We start from the raw sequence: 26033 nt of genomic DNA, 5'->3' as shown, positions 1-26033 counted from the left end.
TTAGAAATTGTAAGACACTTTTTGTTTAGAGTGACCGTATGGGAGAAGGATTGATTGACAGCTAGCAAACAAAGGCTCGCATAATGAGCTCATAATGAGCTGCATAATGAGGCAGGAGGGAACTACAGTAAAGAATGTAAGGACAAATGTACACGTTTGTTTGAGGTTTATTAAGAAGTTAACAATATAATCAAAATAGAAATGAAGGTCAGTAGGACATTTTCAGTTTATTTGGAAACAAACCCTATTAAAAACCTTAACTTAAATAAGAAACTGATAAACAACAGAGCTGTAAACTTCATGTGGCTCATGTTACCATATAACTTTATGTCCAAAGAGTGTGAATATGTTTTTCCACTTCATAGTTTTGTACTGATGAGAGGGATGCAGACCTCTAAGAGAGTTATAAACAGCTGTTAGCATAAGTTGTCCACAGAAATACCCTTACATACATAACTGATGGGTAAATGATAGCACTACATTCAGATAAACTATCATAAACTAAATTAGTATCTGAGATAAACATCTGCAATAATTAGTTATATAAAAAGCTGTTTTCAGATGACTGTTTTCAGATGCCCATCCCCTTATCGTCTAGCTTCTGTTTTAAACGCGTTTCTGTAAGCGAGTATGAACTTTAAAAACACATTGCAAATGGATGTGCGCGAGCTCGCGTCTCCGTGTAAACAACGCGGAGCTCATGATAAACGGTGTCGCGTGTAAAGCGCAATGTATGGAATTACCTTGCATGTAAACAATATGGAATCATTTTACAGCAAATCCCTCAGTGCAGCATTTACTCAAAGTTGCCATGACAGATACGAAAGTGAATAACTGTGTCTTAACACTGTACAACATGTAACAGATATCCGCCATTATGGGAGGTCACGCGTACTCGTTTGTAAATAAGCATGTAAACATGGAATCATATTACAGCACACACTTAAAAGATACAGCAGTGCAGGCTTACTGAAAGTTTCCATGAAGGATATAAGTGAATAACTGTGTCTTAACACTGTACAGCATGTAACAGATATCCGCCATTACAGGAGGTCACGCGGATTTGTTTGTAAATAAGCATGTAAACATGGAATCATATTACAGCACACACTTAAAAGATACAACAGTTCAGGCTTACTGAAAGTTTCCATGAAGGATATAAGTGAATAACTGTGTTTAACACTGTTACAGCATGAAACAGTGAAATCCGCCATTACGTGAGATCGCGTCCGTTTGTAAACAACGAAAGTTTTTCAATCCGAAGCGTGTAGTCTGCTAAGGTTGCTTAACGTTACTGTATGTAGGCTGAACTGCACAAGCCATGAGCATATTAAGTTACATGATAGCAAATATAAATGGTATAAATTAACTGTTAACGTTACTTACTTCTAATCCAGCAGTGCGTTCTCCATTGTTCTTCTTAGGTAATGTTAAAGATAAATGCTTCTCTTCCTCAATGTCCAGACATAAATGAAGATATTCCTCACGTGTGTGAATAAAGTTTATAATCCAAACATGCGGTAAAAAGTCTTTAAATCTGATCAAACTTTACGCTTTGTTTGTTATGGCTGAACAGCTCGTGTCTTCATTACCATGTCAACAGCTGTGGGCGTGACCAAATTATAGATAATGAAGTCAGCCAGGAAAAACTGTACTCTCTTTACTTCAATGCAGATTACATAAACAGGCAATATTTGTTTTTGATTATATTTAGCTTGTTTAAAAGTAGACATTTCAGGCTTTCTTTGGATGTGTGTATCATGCTTGTGTGACGAGTAATCGCGGAGTTTCAATTGATTTTTGTAACGTGTTTTGAGAGACAGCTGGCGGAGACAGAAATGTCTGGATGCACACCCTGTTTATTTTCTTTATTTGACAAAAACACAAAGATCTCTTGTTATTGTGAATTAACACATATTAAAGAAGACCCTTTACCGTTTCAAATGATGTCAAACACGTAAGTGTATGATTATTAATGATGGAGTATTTTAAGTTGATTCTGCCATGATAAGGAAAAAACACGTCAAAACGCGCCCCGCGTTTTTGGACCCAAGGGGGTTAAGGAAACCTCTCTGCTGCCAACCTGCTTGAGTTTTGCACAGCTCCCCAGGCATAACAAAAAAATAAATATAAATGTTAGCTGTTTTGTAACTAGCCAATTCACATGTTTTTTGTAGGGATGCACCGATAACACTTTTTCCATCTCCGATTCCGATACCCGAATTCTGAGTATCGGCCGATACCTGCCGATCCGATACTACTGTATTTTTCTTGAACAATTTAAATCACACACACACACACGCACGCACGCACGCACGCATGCATCATGTGCTCAGCACATACTGAATTGCATCCATGCAACAGCTTACTGAGACTTTATAAAATCAGATCTGTGTTGAATGATGTGTTTCATCCGTCCGCTTCACCAGTGGATTAACTCAGTTTGCAAGTAAGTTACAGTGTTTCTGTGAACTTAACTCTTTCCCCGCCATTGAAGAGATATCTTGTCAAACAAGAGAAAACGCTTCCCCGCCAATGACGAGTATTTCCGTCTTTCCGCAATACCGCTATTATCTACCTTCCGCAACTTTTGAAACCCGGAAGTATTGCCCTATGGCAAGCTGCTGCATGTCCGTGTCTGTTTTAAAGATCGCTCTGAATGGGATCTCTATGAAAAGTCTGTCACAAAAATGGAATTAGCTCTGCTTTTTGCTCAAAATGTGGTGTTTTTGTAGAAACCTACCCATATTCAAAAGCTGATTACAAAAGAACTACTCAAGGTAGGATGAAACGTTTTTTTTTTGTTTGAAAGCAGAGGGTCTGTTCTTTCATTTGTTATATTTATATGTTTGTATATTTGAAGAAGAACATTTTCTGGAAGGCATTAAACTTTTGTGAAAATCATGAAAAACGCTGGCGCTGGCTGGCAACTTTTTAAAAAAAAAAGTTATTTCGCTTTATTTTCATTTCGCTTCAGAAGAACGTCTGGGACTGCTGTGTAGAGTTTCGTTTTCTCCGGCAAAAATCTGCAGGTCCAATCAGCGAACAGCGGGGAGTGGCTAAGAACGCAGACGTTGAGGTCGTGTGCCAGACTGAGTGACATACGTCACGACCAAACGTTAGCTATTGGTTATGGCAGATTCAGAGTGACTCTGGGCAGATCCAATAGTTTTAAACTTCAACAGAGGACCCTCCTTAACGGATGTAATGCTTTGCAATGGAGCGTGGCCAGACTCTCTGTACAAATGAAATGAATGTACGAGAGTCTGGTTGCTCCAGGCTAGCGAAAACACAGCCATCACCAACAAATGCACCGACACAATATTCAGTAAATAAACAACCAGCTATATGTAAAGTATGTAACCCAGCTGAGGAAAAACCGCCGAAGCATGTCACAAACCTCTCTGTGGGTTACGTTGTGGCTCCACAGCTCAGACAAAATAATGTCACAAGGCCACCAGCAAGGAATGAAACAGGAGTGCAAACACGTAGCTGTAGCAATATCCTTTGGTCTTTGGCTAGCGCGGTGATACAACCTGCGAAGCAAGAAGATGAAAAGGAACAGATCCTTTTATGTCACCGGAAGAAATAGGATCTCCATAGTCATTAGGGGTCACAGATGACTTTGTTGGTATAAACACTCAACCTGCGTATGCGCGAGATCATTCAGTGCTAAAGCACCGTCTCTGGCAGTCAGTAGGGATAAAATAGAACAACTTAGAGTTCAAGTTTTAACTCAAAGTTGGTTGAACCTCCTTATTGAAAGGGGCCCAAGGTGTACCTTTAGTGACATGAAAGGCACGTAACAATGCATTGTTTTTCTGTTATTCTGCGTTGATACTGTAATGTTTAGAAAGCTGGTCCTCTGAACAGTCATTGCTGGGCCGTAAGTTTCAAAAAGTTGAGAATTTACACTGTGCGATTTACTAATGTTTGCACGTGTGTTATGACTGGTATTTGCGGCATTAATTTAACGCTGAAAAAAAGCATGTCTTAAATCATTTTGCACTTGAAATAGCTGCAATTGTTGTGAAAAAAGAGGACTTACATAAATCAGACAGCACGTGATACATGTGATAAGACAGAGGATTGTTTAAAAATTCAAAAATATTGTTTGCCAAGCCATTTTTTATTTGCTGTAGGAAATGAAAGAGGAGACACTAGGAGAAGTCACATAATACCAGGTGTTTTAAAACTTCTTCTAAACCTAAACTTTTTAGTGTCCTATGGCTTCGTTAGCTGTGATGCCCCTGGTGCTGAACTCAAGTGCATTACGCGTTAACTCATCTGCTCTGCTTATTTGCGACCTGTAACTCATTTGCGGATGGTGTGGTTATACAGTGGCAAGAAAAAGTATGTGAACCCCTAGGAATGAACTGGTTTTCTACAGTGATTTGCCATAAAATGTTATCTGATCCTCATCTAGGTCACAACAATAAACAAACACGTGCATAAGCTCACAAGACACAAATAATTCCAGTTTCTTGTGTCTTTTTTGGAAACACCCATTAAACATTCACAGTGCTGGAGGAAAATGTAAGGGAGCCCATGGACTAATTACTTTATTGAAAGCTTTTTTTGTCAGAAGCTGGCAAACTGGAGTCCAATTAATAAAATGAGTTTAAATGTGTGGTTTAGTGCAACTTTGATTGATATTAAGACACTCACACATTTTAAGATTGCTGTCCTTAAGAAGCATCAGCTCTTCTGAACCATGCTTTTATAAAGATATCTGATCAAGAGATGTTGCACTCCATAAGGCTGAAAAGTGACACAAAACAATCTCAAAATGTTTAGACCTCCATCAGTCTACACTTAGACAAATTGTCTATAAATGGAGACAGTTAAATACTGTAGCTACCCTTCTTAGAAGTGGGCGCACAGTCAAGATGACTCCTAAGACACCATGCAGAATACTCAATGAAGTAAAGAAGAACCCACGAGTAACAGCTAAAGGCTTGAAGACATCATTGGAACGGGCACACAGCTCTGTTCCTGAGTCTACCATACGCAAGTCTTTGGACAGGCACGGTGTCTATGACATTACACCACAGAGGAAGCCACTGTTCTCCCGAAAAACATTGCTGTGAACCTGAAGTTTGCAAAAGAGCCCCTTGCAAACCCCAGTGCAACTGGGAAAATATTTTATGGATTGATGAAACAAAAGTTGCATTTTTTGAGAAAAATGTTATGACGCAAAATGGGCACAGCTTACCATCATCAAAACATCATCCCAACAGTGAAGTATGGTGGAGGGAACATCATGATTTGATTGAGGACAAATGTATAAATGTTTGTTTGAGGTTTATTAAGTTAATAATATAATCAAAATAGAAATGATGGTCAGTAGGACATTTTCAGTTTATTTGGAAACAAACCCTATTCAAAAACGTTGTATAAACTAAGAAACTGATACACAACAGAGCTGTAAACTTCATGTGGCTCATGTTACCATATAACTTTATGTCCAAAAAGTGTTTTTCCACTTCATAGTTTTGTACTGATGAGAGAGATGCAGACCTCTAAGAGAGTTATAAACAGCTGTTAGCATAAATTGTACACAGAAATATCCTTACATATATAACTGATGGGTAAATATCACTGATACTACATTCATAAACTATCTTGTACATAAACTAAATCTCAGATAAACATCTGCAGAGATTAGTTATATAAAAAATTTTAGATGACTGTTTTCAGATGCCCATCCCCTTATCGTCTAGCTTCTGTTTTAAACGTGTTTCTGTAAGCGCGTATGAACTTTAAAAACAAATTGCATGTGCGCGAGCTCGCGTCTCCGTGTAACGCGGCGCTCATAAAAACGGTGTCGGGTGTAAAGCGCAGTGTATGGAATTACCTTGCATGTAAAGAATATGAAATCATTTTACAGCAAATCCCGCAGTGCAGCATTACTCAAAGTTGCCATGACAGATACGAAAGTGAATAACTGTGTCTTAACACTGTACAACATGCAACAGATATCCGCCATTACGGGAGGTCACGCATACTCATTTGTAAATAAGCATGTAAACACAGTGTTTCCCCTACCATTATATAGGGGGGGCACCCCGCCCTCCTAACGGCTCGACCCGCCCCGCTTGAAGGTCAAGGAAATTTGATTTGATTTTCTTTATAGAGAACAATTTGTTATTTTATTAAACAAACTATAACCCTCAAGTAATATGATATTTATCTTACTCCACAACGGCATGTATTTTCAGCATGTGTTTGCGCATTTACAATTATCCAATGGAGTGCGCACATTTATATTTTACTGTTCGGCAGCCCTGCTTAATTTAGTACTGCGCGCACTCTCTGTCATGTTGTTTGCAGCGTGCGCCTCTCTCTCACATAACTGAAAAGGTGACGCTGTTTTCAAAGTCCGTTCCTCCTTATACTTTCTTTTTTGCGTAAACCTCAACAGTCACGGATATGTTACAGAGAAGACAACTGATCGAGTTTATCATGACTTTCCCACACGCGCGCATTCTCTGCCTCTCTATATACCCGCGCTGTGCACATGTTTTATAGTAACTCTGCGTAACAGTAACAATGTATGCTGTCATATTTCTAAATTTGCAAATGACTCGAATTGGGCGGCGCAATTGCCGCGAAAACACACGCTTTCCGATTTAAACACCTCTTCGCGCAAGTTGAAAATATGCAGCTCAAGCGAGAAAACTCAGAGCAGCTTCAAGAACGCGCATGCAGGATCAGGTGTGTGTGTGTGTGCATGAGAGAGAGAGAGAGAGAGAGAGAGAGAGAGAGAAAGAGAAAGAGAAAGAGAGAGATAAGAATGGTGCCCACGTTGAGAACATTTAATAGAAGTGCGCGTATGTATGTCACTCATCTAATTACAGTATGTTAACTGGATAACACTGGATATAACTCATTGTATAGTTTAATAAAATAATGTATTTTGATTACACAAATCAAACCTAACTATATGATTGTTTTACTAGCTGCTGACCAGCATAGGGAATCTCTATGGCTAATTTCTAAGTCATGTTGCTGATACAGTACTGTGTATTGTACATTTTCTTGTTAATTGAGTCTTTTGGGGTATCTTATGCCTAGAATTATTCAAGGAGCTTGATTCTTTTAACTTTCTTCAAAGTTTGATCAATTGTGCATAATGACATGTGCAACAAATTGATATAGGGTGTCAAACTCATAGACTTGCATCATTTAAAGTTCAGACGCTCTTTTTAAAATATTTTGGGTCAACCTCTGGCACAGCTTGAAAGCTGAAACTTATCAAATCCTATCAGAAGTCCAGAATGTCATTGAAACACACCAGTGGCTTTGTTGTCATCAGTATTAAACATGTTACCCCTTGAAGTACCCCTCCACACAGAGCAAATCACAATTTAACCCCTGTATATACAATCTGCTGAGGTTGCTTACTGTATGTAGGCTGAACTGCACAAGCCATGAGCATATTAAGTTACATGATAGCAAATACAAATGGTATAAATTAACTGTTAACCTTACTTACTTCTAATCCAGCTCCAGTGCGTCCTCCATTGTTCTTCTAAGGTAACGTTAAAGATAAATGCTTCTCTTCCTCAAGAGTCACGGAAAAGCTAAATAGAGAAGCTGAAATGAAAATCAAATCGAATTGCGAAAAGAATAAGGAGAACCATCAGGAAATAAAAACCGAAATGTTGAACGGAAGTGCCCTTTTGGATGCCTGATTTGGACCTGTATTTGTGGTTCAGTTTATAAGTCCAGTTATTTATTTCTCTTTTAAAATCACTTTTTGAAATACATTTTGAAAATTCCATTATTTAATTAAGAATTTGTAAATGCAATTTAAAATGATGAACTTATTGAGTGTTTTATGTTGTTTTTGTAAATTGTTATATTAATTTGAACTATTTATTAATGGATTAATATTTCATTTCTATGTTATTTTTGTAGTCTCATTTTTATTGCCTAATAAAATGTTACATAATGATATTTTTGTAACTTTGTCTATTTATTTATAGATTAATTGATGCATTTTTAAACAAATCTATTGATTGATATTTTTATTGTCCAGGTAGTTATTAAATATTGAAGTTCTTTATTACATTTTGCATGACTCTTCTGGTCCTCCATATACATCTCCCTCTTCTAACACAGTTAATAACGAATTACAATATTTGTTTTCGATTTCACTTACTGTACATCTTCCAAAAGCAGACATTCCAAGCATTATGTAGACATGTATCTTTTGTTTATATGACAAGTATTCGTTAAGTTACAGTTAATTTTTCTGACGTGTTTCTGAAAGGACTTCACTGAGGGAGAGAGAACAAAACACGCATCATGTTTATTTTCTTAATTTTGCGAAAAGCACAACATTCTGTTTTTATTGGGAGTGGACAGAAAAAAACTAGACACTTTAATGTTTTAAATGATGTATAAATCATATCTGTATGTCCAAAATCAGCAGAGTTATCTAACTCTCTTTGCGGAGAGATTGAAAAATAAAGAGTATGCGGCGCCCGCGCCGCCGTCGACCCCAGAGTGTTAAGTGGATTCTGCCATGATAAGGAAAAAACACGTCAAAACGCGGCGCCGCGTTTTTGGACCCCAGGGGGTTAATGATGAACATCTGCTGTTAATAAACACAATCATTAAATAAAATATTAAAAACAAGAAGTCACCTTAACAGTGATTAGTTTTTCCTTTAGCTGGGCACCTGACCCTTGATTTCTTGTTTTTATAACAAGCCAAAAATTATATTGTTTGCTTGTTGGTGCAGATATTAGTACCATTATGTAATCCTTTTCCTAATAGGTGTGTTTGGTAATTTTTAGACTTAATTTTGGACTCGTAAACCCATATTACAGCAGTGTTGTGAAGGTTTCTGTGAAAAATAAAAAATCACTCATTCTGTTTTCCTTTTTTAACACTCTGGTTGTGGATTATAACCGTGTTAATTTAACACTGGAGTTTTGCTGTGTATGTAAAATAATTCCTATTTATGCAAGTTCAATAAACTTCAATAAAGAAGTTTTACACTTTTTAAAGTGACAGTAAATATAATGCATGGGTTTACTCTAATGGGTTTAATAGAATGTAATGCTAATTTAAATATTTCCTGTCAGATTAGTCACTGAACTGTGTTCTTTCTCTGTCAGGAATGTCAGCTGTTTTCGCTCTAACTGGCTTGGTTCTGATGCTCTTCACAACAAGTGTCAGGTCAGAGTCTGCAGAGCTGAGGTTCCAGGGCCAGACTCAGTTTGGTGTAAATGAGAGCAGCAGAGCTATAGTGCGACTTGTGGTTGAACGAGTTGGAGATCCAGTTAATGTTACGGCTTTGGTTCTGGTAAGTTAAAAAACAAATTGTGCTGACGTCACCGCCCAGAATCAGTCCCTCGTCTGTTGCCTGGCTACAGGCTTCTCTATGTTGCAGGTAAAGCACATTATTTAAGCAAGTAAATGCAGTTCAGGTAAAAAGTAGTCCGTTAAACAAAAAGTAGATGATCACCCACAATAACACTCGCTATTCACACAGTACATTGCATACCGTCTGTAAACTCTTTTGTTATCAAGGCAACAACTAATGCATTTGTAGTACATTTCAAAGGAAGCTGTTATCAGCCCCACAGTGGACAATGAAACTATAACCGTACCGGCTTGGTTGAATCAGCATGGAATTGAATGGTTTTGCAGGATGGTGAAAAGCACTGAAAGATTGAAATTAATGAGAAATCAAACTTTGATGTTCGTTATCTCAGAATTTGATTTTGAGACTTTAGACTGGTTTTCACATTTGTACAATTATTTGATTTGTTTTTAAATCATTTAATTTGAAAAAATAACTGTAGGTAGAAATAGGGCTGTGACGATAACCGCATCACCGCAGTACTGAGATGACTACCGCGGTGCTGAGGTCATCATCGTCATCACCGCACTTTTTTATATTTTCATTATTTATTTATTTATTTTGCTGGTGAAAGTTACAGAAGTCATATTCTGTATTATATGAAGTATAAACAAAAGTAATTGTTAATCATAATTTACTGTATTCCATACTGTGTTCAGGGCTTCTAGAGAAAAAAACAGCTTTCCGCGCAAGGGGGAGGGATTAAACATATATAGGGGTTTATTATGTGCGCGTGTCTGATTATTGTTATTTAATCACTTAGTTTCAGTACTTGGTGTCTACAGAAAATGTTCAATTAAATACACACAAATAGCCTACTGTCACGGGTGCAATCTTCTTAAACATGAAGCCATTACTTTAAGCGCGTCATGCCCAGGTGCTCTGACATTTATTGCATGCCATGGAACCGTACCAACTCACTCACTGCGCGAATAACTAAATCTCAAGTGCATTTCACAGCCACGCGCATTACATTATTCAGGTGCAAGAAGGTGTCCGGGCATCACAAATGCGCGTTGGTGATGATAATAATAGAATAATAATTATATAAAACTATAATGGGCAAACATGCCAACTATAGTTATGAAGGCTAGCGCGATCGGCTGTAGACCTATATGTCTGACTATCGTAGCGAGGAAATGCCACTATCTAAAATCACATCTTGACTTCGGAGCACCAAACATACCTTTAGTAAAGCATAAAACTTCAGCCCAGCAACGACAGTTGGAAATCTCCAAGACTTTTGCGAGATGAGCGAAGTACCAAAGGGACAGCACTGCAGTCAGGCAGGTGAGCGCTAACATACTGACAGCGTGACTCGCTAATGGTTTAAACTAATTTCGCCAGCTCAGGATCAAAAAAACTCTTATTACGTTCTTGATTATGTAAATTGGCAGCAGAAATTTAAAGCATTGATTGGAGTATCTATAAGTTTTGCGCAGTTATTTACGGGATGATGCAGTAGGGCAGGCTATTTCGTTTCGTATCTGCTTTGAAAAATTCTAATGAAACATATTAACTATAGTAGCATGAAATAGTATTTATTTTCAATATCTCTTGAGTTTAATTTGAATTATGGAACAGGTTTGTCATTGTTTGTAGCCCATTTTATTGTACAATAAATTATTTAACGTTTCAACCAGTTGCGATTGGAGGAATGCGTTATATGCTCGGAGTGTTACCCGAAAAACACTCTAAAAATGTCTAAAGAAATTGGAATCAAGGTTTTGCTTACAAGAAACAATGTTAAGCTCGACATGTTCTGTCTAGTTTTTTTCTGGTTGCTATTTTATGATATGTATTGTACAAAATGGGTTATAAACAATGACAAAAAATTATATAATTCCTATTACGTTCAAAACATGTATATAAAAAGCTATGGAAATACATATTATTTCATGTTTTTAATAATAAATAAGAATACTGTTCCCCGATGCTTTGCCGGGGGGTGCGGGGGAGGGTCTGGTTTGGGGTCGCTTGGGCTTTGGGGGGTAACTGTTGTGCGGTTAACCGCATAACCGCGTGATTTTTTGATGCTTCACCGCGGTGAGAAAAAAATCCTAACCGTCACAGCCCTAGGTAGAAAGTCATATTTTTAACACTGGGGCAATACAAGGACAACACAGGGACAACAACAAATTTACGTAAAAGCTTCACAGTAAAAGAAAGTTAAATATATCAAATAATGTGACTATATCTATAAGTATTATGACATCCCTGCATACAGTGACAACAAGCTACATTTTATAGAAGACACACATACTGTACTGTAGCACATAAATTGCACCATTTGCTGAGAATAACTAAACATCTGTCTAGTCTGTCTTATTTTTACCATTATCAAATGTATTAAATAATTACAAGACTAGATGAGCAAATGTGCCTACTGTCAAGCCAATGGCTTTTAATACAAGTGTGCAGGTGTTGCTGGTTCATGGCTTCCATGAATTTACAGCAGAAGGAAGAATCTAGGAGCCTGTTTTGTAGTGGCTTGCAGTGGGTGGATCAAAGGGGTGCAGGTTTAGCCAGATTGTGCCTCTTAAGATTTAAAAAGATGTGCTACTTTGAGATATTTAACATACACTCACCTAAAGGAATATTAGGAACACCTGTTCAATTTCTCATTGATGCAGTTATCTAATCATCCAATCACATGGTAGTTGCTTCAATGCATTTAGGGGTGTGGTCAATCTCCTGAACTAGTGATGGTCAACCCGGATCTTTTTAAGGATTCGGGTTATTCTGAGTCACTCCCAGTTCCAATCGCTAATACTAATGCAACCAAGCAACTCAGATCACGCATGCAGCTAAGTTACGAGTCTACGACTCCTCTGCTCGCAAAAAAGGGCTCATGTGACCTGAGGAACTTGTAAAAAAAAGCATGCATGTCTGTGGTAACATTATCAATAACATAATTGTAAAAGTTCGGTGTGTGTGTTTAGTTTCATTTCATAACGACAAATATATCAACACCACGTTTAAAAGATGTGAGGCTTTGTTGAATTGGGACGTGAGGAGAACGTTTTCTGTTTCAGATTGACTTACAAGATCCACGATAGGCTTCCGTTAATGCAGCCACACAGTCACTCATCCGTGCAAGAACATGATCTTGTGAGTGTGTCCCAGACAAAGCCGCTCGCCCGCTCCTGCACGGGTCCTGTGAGTGAGCCACTCACGTCACTCTGAGTGACTCAGTCAACAAGAGGAGCCGCGTACGTCCGTCGGTGGCGGATCTTTATAGCAGCACTGCTGCAACAGTCCTCGTATTTAAAATATTTAAACATTTGCAGCTTCTACCCAAAACATTGTGCCAGTCAAATATTGCAATAGATTAGCCTACATGAGTCAGTGGGTTAATAACACGAGCAAGGCTCATTTCTCCTATTCCAGGATTAAAGCTCTATGAGTTGAGTCACTCTCTGTGTGAATCCCCGAGCCGTCGACCAACTCATTGTCGCGCGCACGCATCCATTTGTACTCGGAGCTGCAGAAAATTACGAGTGAGCTTTTGGCTCACTCGGTACCCCCAGTCGACTTTTGGTGATGTAAATTAACTCGTTGTTGCAAGTTTTAGAACATATGGCAGCTTATGTAGAGTTATGTGTTGTAATTCTGGTGTAAACATTTGAAGAGCTTTGTGTTTGATCCAATTTCTCATTTTTAAAGCAAAATCTGAGAGGACTCAACTGACTCGGGTTAATGGTCACTAAGGACTCATGGTTCTCGAGTCATTTTAGGGATCGGGTTAAATGATCCGAGTTTCGAGTGACTCTTCATCACTATCCTGAACTCCAAACTGGATGTCAGAATGGGAAAGAAAGGTGATTTAAGCAATTTTGAGCGTGGCATGGTTGTTGGTGCCAGACGGGCCGGTCTAAGTATTTCACAATCTGCTCAGTTACTGGGATTTTCACGCTCAACCATTTCTAGGGTTTACAAAGAATGGTGTGAAAAGGGAAAAACATCCAGTATGCGCCAGTCCTGTGGGTGAAAATGCCTTGTTGATGCTAGAGGTCAGAGGAGACATTCAGATGGTAGAGTCAGAATTTGGCGTAAACAGAATGAGAACATGGATCCATCATACCTTGTTACCACTGTGCAGGCTGGTGGTGGTGGTGTTATGGTGTGGGGGATGTTTTCTTGGCACACTTTAGGCCCCTTAGTGCCAATTGGGCATCGTTTAAATGTCACAGCCTACCTGAGCATTGTTTCTGACCATGTCCATCCCTTTATGACCACCATGTACCCATCCTCTGATGGCTACTTCCAGCAGGATAATGCACCATGTCACAAAGCATGAATCATTTCAAATTAGTTTCTTGGACATGGCAATGAGTTAACTGTACTAAAATGGCCCCCACAGTCACCAGATCTCAACCCAATAGAGCATCTTTGGGATGGGGTGGAACGGGAGCTTCATGCCCTAGATGTGCATCCCACAAATCTCCATCAACTGCAAGATGCTATCCTATCAATATGGACCAACATTTCTAAAGAATGCTTTCAGCACCTTGTTGAATCAATGCCACGTAGAATTAAGGCAGTTCTGAAGGCGAAAGGGTCAAACACAGTATTACTATGGTTCCTAATAATTCTTTAGGTGAGTGTAGAATTTTCTATTTTCCATTTTCTCCCTCTACAGGTGTTAGATTTGTCTTTGTTAAACACCTTATATATACACTGCAGTGTTTCCACTATATGCATTCTACTGTGGCGGCCCGCCACGCCTAAAACATCCCCGCCACACCTGCGGTTGTGGATAGAAGGGATACAGCAAACGAAATCTCGCCGGATGAGAACTGTTTTATCCTAATCCTTCAACCAAACCCAACTCTAAAACATTGTAGGATGTATTTGTATCTCATTTAGCCAGAGCCGCTGTTTTCATCCTAATAATCCTACCTCCAAATCTAATCCTAAACCTTTCGTCATTTGCTGTATCCCTTCTAGACAAAACCCATGGCGGCAGCTTGCAAAATAAAATTTACCGAAATGTCCACCCTGCCAGACTGGCTGTCTTAGAAATAAATTCCTTTCTGGATTCGCGTTGTTCATTTATAAATAAATCTCCTAAAATATCATAATTTCCTCCATGGGTTTAGTTTCATGCACAAATAGATTTAAATCGACAGGTGATGATTAGGCTACGTCTCTGTTTTGAGAAATAATAATAAAATAAATAAGCCGAAATATGTTACACTTAAATAATTATTAAATTGACAAAACAAATAAAAAGTATTTGAGTTTCTGTTCTTTTTTTGTGACGCGCTCTAAAACCAAAGCAGCAGAAGACACGTCATGTTTTTAATGATTTTAAATAACCACAAGGTTTTCTCCTTATTGTGAGTTTACACAAATAAAATTACACCATTTACACCATTTCGAATGAAGTTTTACTTTTATCTTTATGACTATAAATTTAGGGTAATTTAAGGTGCAAGGTCATCACGCGTATGCTGTTCACCGGCGCATATACACGGACGCAGCGCAGGGCTGTGAAGAAAGGATTAAACTTTCGATTTAACATATTACGAGTTTATTGGACATTAATTTGTAATCACTGTACTCATATAATCAACTTATCGGGCCATTAGTTATTTAGAATATAGGCTAGAAGCGCAGCGCGCTGCTGACCGCTCAGCTGTCAATCTTCCGTTCTTCAACACTCACATTAAGTTTCACATTAAATGATAAGATATTTGTCCAAAAACAAAAAGGCTAAATTCTGAATACTACTCGTATGCGACTGCAAGACATTAATAGTCGAATCTGTTTGTAAGGAAACTTACATTATTCCCGTGGCAAGAGAAGGACGTTGGTAATAAAAACTTGAGGCAGACGGTGAGACGGTTTCATCTGTTTCAGACAGCAGGGTCGGGGTACCTGCGGGTGAAACTCCTAATATTTGATGTAACGAGTGTAATAATATTAACGTGTTATATGCGTTGTAGATGCAACTCAATAGACAAGAGTAAAATGGGTCTAACATCCAAGACCAAAATTTGACTCGTTTTTAAATGGCCCCGTGCTTATTTGTGTTTAAGATCTGTCTGAAGACCGTTAAAGGTTTCTATTTAACTGCGCGATTTGCGGTGTGAACAGGTCGGGGTCACAGTCTTTATGTGAAACAGGTCGGGTGTGGAATAAAATGACTGCTGATGTCGGATAACTGGTCGGGTGTTCTGTCAATCATAGCAGTGCGGATTATCAAACAGGACTGTGCATGACTTTGCATCAGGGAACTGTAACATGAGCACGAACTTGCAATGCACACTACATTAAAACTACAATGAAATATCCGTACTACGTACGTAGCTATGTTTTTTTAAGCAGTGATGCCACAGTTACTTTGAAAAAGTAATCTGATTACTGATTACTCCTTTAAAAAGTAACTAAGTTACTTTACAGATTACTTGATTTTAAAAGTAACTAAGTTACAAGTTACTTTGTTAGTTACAATTCCAGTAGCTGCCAACACCCCCACTGCCTCAACATAAAAAATGACAACCGGTTTTGCCAACACTCACTTTATTGGAAGTGCATTTTTAACAGTAAGGTCAACAATGTATCTCCTGACATTTTAAGTTGAACTGTTGTGTTTTAAAAAACTAAAATGTTAGAGATATTTTTGCTGTGGTCAATAACTCACAAGTGTGGTCTATCAATACCAGCTGGAATTTTGAACAAATGTAAAACGACTTCTGTATAATTTCACTTTAAACACGAGTAGTGAATTGTTACTTTTGACCTTGACAGCAGGGACGAAAGTAACACAAAGGTGGGTCAAAAGTAACACAACAAAACATGATAGATTTTTGTGTTACACTTGTTTTTATTAAATATATATCTTTAATATGTAACTGCAAACTTATTTTGTCATTTATCTTTGTAAAAAATAATTAAATTACATTTTTATTTTAAATTTCAGTTTTATCAAATGTTTCAAAAGCAACCAACAGTACAAACTTAAATTGCTGAGACTAAAAAAATTCAATAGTTTGAACACCATGAAAATGAAATTAAATCAAATTAGAATAATATAATTTTTTTTAACATATTATACACAGTATTAGCAGCGGGACAAAACTAACAAGTGTTACTTTTGACCCGACAGGATCTACTCACATTTAAACTCGTTTAAATGCTTTTATTTTGAAAAACTGAGAAGTCTTCAGGATGTTATATACTAAATACCTTGTAGATTTATCAGTATTGTAACACATGAAACGAGAAACACAACGCGTTATAAGAAAAAAAGACCGCTTTTGGAATTTACTTATCATGGTTGAAAACACAGTTCTGGATCTACACGTGAAAATCGGTGAGTAAATAACGCGATATTTGTCAACTCTTTCAGGGGTTATGTGCTAATATGCTGTCATAGTGAGATGCAGATGTTATCAGGGCTCTGAGAAAATCGCTTTGTTACTTTCGTTCTTCAACTCTCCCACACTTACTGGTTTTGCACCGAAGTCCAGCTTTTGTTGTTTGGGTAGTGGATGACCTCCTGCTCACTGCTTCGCACCACCGGGTGGGACTTGCTCTTAGTTTGACTGTGTCTGTGCCGTGCCGTGACTCCAAATGTTTTTTTTTTAATTTGACGTAGTGTTTTTGTAGCTGCATCTCTCTTCTCTCTCCATTGTGCATTGTTTACGTTTGTGTCGCTTACACGTGACCTGAATTGTCCTCATGCTGAAAACGTGACTTGTCGCACACCTGACTTAACTTCCTGAGACGCAAGAAGAAATATAAAAGAAAATTTATATTTTACTAAGGAAAATTTCAAAAATAGTAACGCACAGTGACTTGGATAAGTAACTTTAATCTGATTACTGGATTGGAAATATTAACACGTTAGATTACTCATTAGTAAAAAAAGCGGTCAGATTAGAGGAACGCGTTACTAAGTAACGCGTTACTGGCATCACTGTTTTTAAGAAAATATAGTTTAGATCAGACATAGAAAAGCAATATGCTATAAATATAAGGAAAAGTAAATGACAGCATGAAAATTATATAAAAAATACATGCTAGTTTCCTTTAGCCTATATTCTACATTTAAAAAATAATAATGTACATTTATAATCATCATGGGTGCCCCCCTGCCGCCACAGCTGGAAAAAATCCTAGAGGAAACACTGCACTGATCAAAAATGATAAATGCAACACTTTAGTTTTTGTCCCAATTTTTCTTTGAGCTGAACTGAAAGATCTAAGACTTTTCTATGTACACAAAAGGCATATTTCCCCCAAATATTTTTCACAAATCTGTCTGAATCTGTGTTAGTGAGCACTTCTTTTTTGACAAGATAATTAATCCATCCAGCATCAAGATAATGTTGCGTTTATAATTTGGGTCAGTATATTTATATATTTTTGAAACATATTAGGCATTATTGGCCAAACACACACATAACTAATGTGCTATGCCAAAATTCATTCATATGTAAATTAAGCCATTGAAATTAATGCAACAGCCTAGATGAAGATGGTTTTTGACAATTTACACAGAAATTTGTTCTGCCTGTTTTTCATAAATTAAGCCATTTAAATGTCAAACATCTGATTTTTTTCAACTTTTATTATAAATGTTCCGCTCAGTACTGTACATGAAGATGTTTGCTTTACAGTTGCAAGGGGAAGACACTGGTGACTTTGAGGCTACAACTGCTGCTGCTTTTCTCCTGTCCTCTGAAAGTAGTAAAACCATCTTCATCGCTGTTAAGGATGATGACTTACCTGAGGCTGATGAGACTTTTGTCTTCAGCCTCTGCCTACAGGTAATGCTTAAATTTAATTTTTTTTCAATATAGTGTTCTTTCGAGCCAAGACCTTGATTTTGGGTTTTTCAAGGGGGATTCTAACTGCAGCACTTTGTATTAACAGATTAGATACCCTTATCCAAAGTCATTTTAGGTGTGTTCATATGTGTGACAGAAAATATTTAAAAGAGTGACACCCTTTTACACTTGATGCAAATTTTGTGTTGCAGTGTCAAAAGAAAATCACACATGCTATAATTATAATCATAAAAAACATCTACATTTGAAGTGTTTTAAAGTCCCTGTTAAGTCAGATATTAAATGTATTCTGGGTTTGTCACACCACAGAAAAATTTGCTATTATCCACCCAATGCCAAGTAAGTAAAATAAGTTATCAAAATCTTGGAAAAACAGGCAGGATTCTCTGCTCTCAGACGGTGGGGTTGTGTTTGTTACATTGCTTTTATTTTCATATTTACTATTTTTACCTTTAAATAAATATAATAAAGCTAATTAAACGGCTATTATAAAGCTATTATGTTTTACACACTGTATGCATTTGTAGCAATACAAACATACATATAGCTGCAAAGCAGCGATGCCGGGGTCAAGCCAAAAAGGGCACAGAATGAAGTATCAGTGATGACGTCATGATTTTAGATCCAAGTCTAAAATCTTGAGACCACTACGTGGCGCTGTGCAGAAACAATGGATTTTGCCTCAGGTCATGTTTATGATGACACCCACCAAATTTGGTGTAAATATGATAAAGCAATGTTGAGATATAGCCTCAAATGACTTGACCTCTAGGTGGCACTGCACCAAAACAATAGATGGTGCCTCGGGTAATGATTGTGATGACACCCACCAAATGTGATATACATACGATTAAGCAATGTTGAAATATAGATAGAAAACCTTTTGGTATTGTTTGACCCGGCATGCCTCAAGGAATCTAACAATAGCAATTTTATCATTTTAGACTCAAGTTTGCAGAAATAGCCATTTTTCAAATCTCATGAACACTAGGTGGTGCTGTGAACTGGGCATGCACCCTCAGGTCATGACTGCCAAAACTACCAAGTGTCGTGTGAATATGCTTAACTTTGGCGAAGATACAGCCTCAAATCCGTTTTTTTGCATTCTACGTAAAATTTGTTGATGCGGTTTACGGAAACGGATTGGCGAATCGACACAAATTCCATCACTTTTTGCCATGAGTGTCTCTAGATGCTACACACCCATTGCTTACGCAAATCTGACATCGGGTTTGTCATAGAGACTCCAAATTTGGTGTGGTGACTATATGGAATGTCCTCTATGAGTGTGCCAAATGTCATAACTTTCCTATGTACGGTTCTATGGGCTGCCATAGACGCAATGGCGGAAGAAGCAGAATAATGATAATAATAATATTAATAATAGTAATAATAAGAAAACTAACAATCCCATTCTGGGCTTGACCCCTAAATATAGCTGCAAGCAGCAATTGCCGGGGTCAAGCCAAAAAGGGCACAGAAGTTGAGTTCAGATGAGCAGTTTAAAGAACCTAGGAAAATCTCTTGATTTCAGACAAAATATAATAACAGTTATCAGCAAAAAAGCTGTGTTCTCATTCAGTGAAATCTCTCCCACTATTCTCGAAGAGCATTGACAACTAGAACACTGAAGGAAATGTGAGTGGTGCTTGCAATGCCAATACTCAGCTCACAAAATGTTACAGTGGTGTCATGAGCAGTGATGATAATAACAGCGTTATAAATAAACAGTGTTACTAATGGCGTTATTTTTTTCAGTAACTACTAATCAAATAAATTACTGTTTCCCCCGTTATAACGCCGTTACCGTTACTGACAATAAATGCTGCGCGTTATTATAATTAATCTCACTAAAGCTATTTTTACCAGAGTAGGGTCTCTCATCCAGACAGGCAATGTTTTTCTCTTGTGTGTGTATGTGTTGGGGGCTGAGAGACACATAACCGATGATGATTGGCTTAATTTCCATCATTAGCCAACCAGAGGCAGGCAGAGTTCATATACAAACACATGCACACAGTCCGAGAAGTGCAGTGCAGTGTTCCCAACTTGGTGACTTTGTCACTAGATTTAGCAACTTTCTAAACCCCTTTAGCGACTTTACTTACAAAAAGGGTCTAGGACAAATCAAGCAATCTTTTCTGGCGTGGTTGGAGACTGACACGACTGCATGTACCGCTCTCTCTTCTCAACGAGCAGCGGGTGATGCTGCTAGCTACTCACAGGCAGCCCGGTCCTCGCGCTGCAGTCCGTCCGAGTCCCACACACCCGCAACGACAGAACGACGGCAAGTAAAACAAACTTAAAGATGGCAGTCACAAACACACAGTATAAAAAGCACTTCTTTTCCACCGTTGAGGTGAAACACAAGAATGTTTATGTAATTTGCAACTAATGCAGAGTAAGAAAGAGCCTCTTCACGTCTGTAATTCTGATCTAATAAAGCACCCCACATCATCACATGCTGCCACAAAATTAGTGGTTTCTTTTAGTGTCTAATTCATTCATTTTACAAATTTTATATTGGGGGCATCCAAGTTATTTGAAATATTTGAACTTTTTTTAAGTAACACAATAGTTACTTTGCCTGGTAATTAGTTACTTTTATAATGATGTAACATAGTTACTAACTCAGTTACTATTTTAGAGAAGTAACTAATTACAACAAAGGTTTTGTTCAATTATAAGGCCAACTAGTGGTGCAAGCATACACACTTTTTTTGTGTAGTCGCAAATTTCGTCCATTTCTGTTAAAAAATTTAATATAGTGCCAATAGAGGTTTTTGTTTATGTTCTTAATATGGCATTTTCGAGTCGATTGAAATAACGCTCACTGAGATATTCGTGCATGTTTTTTAAGCACAATTTTGCTGCACCGGGCTTAGCGTAAAGGAAAACCTGGCATGTTTAGTATCTTTGGACTCGGCAATAGTTCAGGACTACAAGGTAACAAGTTCCACTAAAATATGTCGACCGCAGCCAAAGTTATAGGCATGTAAACAATTGTCTGACCACTAGGTGGTGTTGTGACGAAACTTTGCATTTACCCTCAGGTCCTGACTGCCATCACAAGTACCAAGTGTCGTGTCAATAGGCTTAAGTTTGGATAAGATACATCCTCAAATCCGTTTTAAGCGCTCTACTTAAAATTTGTTGACACGGTTTACGGAAACGGATTGATGAATCGATTCAATTCAATTCAATTTTATTAATATAGCGCTTTTCACAATTGTCAATTGTTTTAAAGCAGCTTTACATTAATAGATGTAGGAAAAGCATAAAAAAGCGAGCATAGTAATAATGTAACGCATACAGTAAAGTAGTAAGTTAAGCCAAAGGTGGCCGACTCTCCAGGGGATGAAAAAAACCCTTGCATTACATGTGAAGAGCCCCTACACTAATAGGATTCTGTTTCTCTCTCCCTGTCTCGTCCTCGACCCTGAGGACAATGAGACAAACAGACCCAGTTCCTGCAGCTGTGAAGGTCATCACACCACTGATCTACTGACCGTCCTTCAACGAGATGCATGACCGGTGACCACCGGCTGAACCAGTTTAATTCGCTTACCCATTCACATACCCCGATAGTATTTATTTATATAAATATATATGTACCTCTCTCAGGGGTTTTTCTCCTTCTAGGAGTTTTCCCTCTGGACTCAAGTTATTGTGCATGATTTGATTGGCTGAACGTCACGCTGAACAGATCGTGCATCGTTCATCTGAAATCCTTTTTTTTAACTATCTTATTCCTATTTATATAATATAACTTATTAGTTTTACCTAGGAATACTTTACCGTGACGATTATTGAGCAGTACTACCACGTGAAACTATTTATCACTAATAAACACCCAGTGTTAGCATATAGCCCGCTAGCATCAACAAACGCTGCTGACTGAAGCTAGCATTTTCCGATCTAATGGCGGATTCATCTGATATATGCTTTTCTGACCTGTCCTCACCTGAGCGGGAAGCTGTGGAGGAGTTGATCGGTTTGAGCAGATCCAACGCGAGCTACAGCGCCCACTTCACCCTGTCTCCGGACGTCCACAAGCGACCGAGGCGTGCAACATACGAGCACTCCACGCGATGCAGCTTCACGGACCGTGAACGAGTGAACGGAGACGCCATTGCCCAACATGAAAAGCGATCGGGAAGCTGTGGAGGAGCCGCTGCCCGGCCTTCGCAGACGTTCGCAGGCGACTGAGGCGTGCCACAACCGAACACCCCACGCGATGCAGCTCCGCGGAGCGCGTTCGGGAAAACGAAGACGCCATCGCCCAGCATGAAAGCGGTAAGACTCTGCTTGTTATTGTAACATGTACTACTTGCCACTTGTATAGTTTAGCTTCTGCTGTTAGCATAGAGGGGTTTACATGCACTAAGTGTATTGAAGTATTAAGATTAACTGAGAAGGTTGCTGAACTAGAATCGCGCATCCGAACGATAGTTGAGGATAGCAAAACCGCTAATGTTACTGTTGTAAATACTGTATCGAGCGAAAAGACTAATGGCTCGGTTCCGACATCAGATGCTAATGTAAACATTACAAATACTGTATCGAGCGCGCATAGTGTTTATCAAAATACACATGGCTCAGTTCCGACATCAGAGTCAAGTCGGCGGTCTAACTGGGTGACTGTCAGGCGGCATAGTCATTTACGGCGTCCATCTAAGACCCATAACGTTACGGTACTTTCTAACAGATTCGATCCCCTAAGGAGTACACCAGCTGAAACACCTGTTAAAAGTGCCCTGGTCATTGGAGATTCTATACTCAGGAACACTAACATTGAGGCACCAAACACCAGAGTCGACTGTATACCGGGAGCCAGAATGTCTGACATTAGATCCAAACTTAAAGTGCTGGCTAATGCTAAGCGGAAGTTTTCTAAGATTGTTATTCACGCCAGCACAAATGACACCAGACTCCGACAGTCGGAAATCACCAAAGATACTATTAAGGAGATGTGTGAAATTGCAAAAACAATGTCAGACAATGTAATATGCTCTGGTCCCCTCCCTGCCTACAGGGGAGATGAAACCATAAATCTGAACTAAAATTTAATTCGTTTGAAATAATCCTGTTAAATATGGAAATAACTGATCGTAACACAAACAGCTTTCATTAATTTTAGCTACCATATATAGGCCTCCGGGCCACCACACAGATTTTCTTAAAGAAATAGCAGACTTCCTATCTGAACTCACAGTCACTGTAGATAAAGCTCTTATCATTGGTGATTTTAATATCCATGTGGATAACCCAAAAGATGCATTAGGAGGTGCGTTTATGGATGTTCCAAATTTTCTTGGTATTAAACAAAAAGTGTCAGGGCCCACGCATACTCGTAAGCACAAATTAGACTTAATTCTGTCACTCGGACTCAATATTAATGACATCGAAATATCACCCCAGAGCAATGCCGTTTCAGACCATTGCCTTGTGTCTTACACGGTACTTCTAGATAGGACCGCTCATTCTACAACATGCTACAGATTAGCCAGAACAATTATTTCCACCACTAAAGATAGCTTTATTAGCACTCTTCCAGACCTGTCTCAAATGAAACATGTAACAGATAACCGTGAAGATCTGGATATTATAATAAAAAAAACCTGAACAACGTTTGCACTAGCACATTGGATGCCGTTGCTCCCATCCAAATCATCGTCCTGTATACTAGACCCCGTTCCCACAAAATTACTAAAAGAGCTATTTCATGTAGTGTCAGACACGGTACTAAATATCTTTAACTCATCTCTAGAATTAGGATACGTTCCAACAGCTTTCAAACTAGCAGTTATTAGACCGCTCATTAAAAAAAACAAACCTTGACAAGGGAAATCTTAATAACTTTAGACCAATCTCAAATCTACCTTTTCTTTCTAAAATATTAGAAAAAGTAGTGGCAAGCCAGCTACGCACATTCATAGCGAATAATAATACATATGAAAAGTTCCAATCAGGATTCAGGCCCCACCATAGCACAGAGACAGCGCTGCTTAGAGTTACAAATGACCTCCTATTAACATCCGATCATGGTGAAATCTCAATCCTTATATTACTAGACCTTAGTGCAGCCTTTGACACAATAGATCACAGAATCTTACTCAGTAGACTAGAAAACTATGTTAGCATCAGTGGTCAGGCGTTAGCCTGGTTTAGATTGTATCTAACCAATCGCTATGACTTTGTCTATGTAAATGAGGAAGAGTCATATCACTCCCCGGTTAAATACGGCGTACCACAGGGATCAGTTTTAGGCCCTATCCTATTCTCATTATATATGTTACCTCTAGGAGACATTATCAGGAAACATACGTTTTTACTGCTATGCGGACGATACCCAGCTTTACATCTCGTCACATCCTAGAGAAACTCACCAGTTTGCTAAGCTAACAGACTGCATTAGTGATATTAGGGACTGGATGGCACATAACTTTCTTATGCTAAACTCCAATAAGACTGAGATACTTATTATTGAACCAAATCGCTACAAACATAGTATGTCAGATTACAAGTTGTCCATAGATGGCTGCACGGTGGTGCCATCTTCCACGGTTAAGAATTTAGGCGTAATGTTCGACAGCAATCTATCTTTCGATAGTCATATCTCCAACGTCTGCCGCACAGCATTCTTCCATCTTAGAAATATCTCAAAAATACGCCATATGCTGTCTGCATCAGATGCAGAAAAGCTTATCCATGCTTTTATGACCTCTAGAATAGACTATTGTAACTCGTTACTCGGGGGATGCCATTCAAATCAGGTAAACAAGCTACAGCTGGTTCAAAACGCCGCCGCAAGAGTGCTAACTCGATCGAAAAAGTATGACCACATTAGCCCAATTCTGGCATCTTTACATTGGCTACCAGTTAAATATTGCATACAATTTAAAATATTACTAACCACCTACAAAGACTTAAATGTCTTAGCTCCCTCGTATATTAAAGAACTACTATCAGAATACAATTCACCATGTAAACTGCGCTCACAAAATTCGGGTCACTTAATTATTCCTAGAATATCAAAAGTGTCTAAAGGTGGTAGATCCTTTTCCTACTTGGCCCCTAAGCTCTGGAATGATTTACCAAATAATGTTCGAGTATCAGACACAGTCGATCAATTTAAATCTAAACTTAATGTCAATGTCAATGTCAAATTTATTTATATAGCACCATTTCTACAACACAGGTTGACCAATGTGCTTTACAACAGATACACCAAACACTCGCACAATAAGAGATAAAATACTCAAAATAAAGTAAAACACGTCAACCATAATGTAAAAATATTTAAAAATAATAAAATATATAAAATAAAATATATAAAATATAAAACAAGATAAAAGAAAAGACAGAGCACCTCAACCAGATATAAAAGCTTTATCAAACAAGTATGTTTTTAGTCTTGACTTAAAATTTGCTACAGAGGGAGCCAGTCTAATAAAGATGGGCAACTTGTTCCAAAGTCTTGGAGCGATTGATGTAAAAGCACGAACCCCCCTGCATTTCAGCCTTGTCTTAGGAATAGTCAAGAGTCTCTGATTGGAAGACCGGAGAGATCTTGTTTCACTGCGTTCAATCAATAGGTAAGATATATAAGAAGGGGCCAGCCCATGTAAAGACTTAAACACCATTAATAGAATTTTAAAATCTACTCTGTAGCGCACAGGCAGCCAATGTAAGGACTGTAATATTGGAGTGATATGCTCCCGTTTATGAGTTTTAGTCAGAAGTCTGGCTGCCGCATTCTGAACCAGTTGTAATCAAGATAGAGCTGTTTGACTAATCCCAGCATACAATGAGTTACAATAGTCTAATCTAGAGGTAATGAACGCATGAAT

At 38.3% G+C, this 26033-nt stretch overlaps 1 protein-coding gene across 1 annotated transcript in view; it reads left to right on the top strand.

The window, feature by feature from the left end:
* The window catches only part of adgrv1 (adhesion G protein-coupled receptor V1), a 1080612-nt gene that overhangs the window by 98650 nt on the left and 955929 nt on the right, over positions 1-26033 (top strand). Inside the window, 2 exon segments of the mRNA XM_073861135.1 lie at positions 9132-9319; positions 18010-18159. Coding sequence (XP_073717236.1) covers positions 9132-9319; positions 18010-18159 — 338 coding nt within the window.

Source organism: Misgurnus anguillicaudatus, chromosome 22 (genome assembly GCF_027580225.2).
Source record: "Misgurnus anguillicaudatus chromosome 22, ASM2758022v2, whole genome shotgun sequence".
NCBI lineage: Eukaryota > Metazoa > Chordata > Actinopteri > Cypriniformes > Cobitidae > Misgurnus > Misgurnus anguillicaudatus.
The sequence above is the reverse complement of the archived record's forward strand: the minus strand, read 5'-3'. Positions and strand labels throughout refer to the sequence as shown.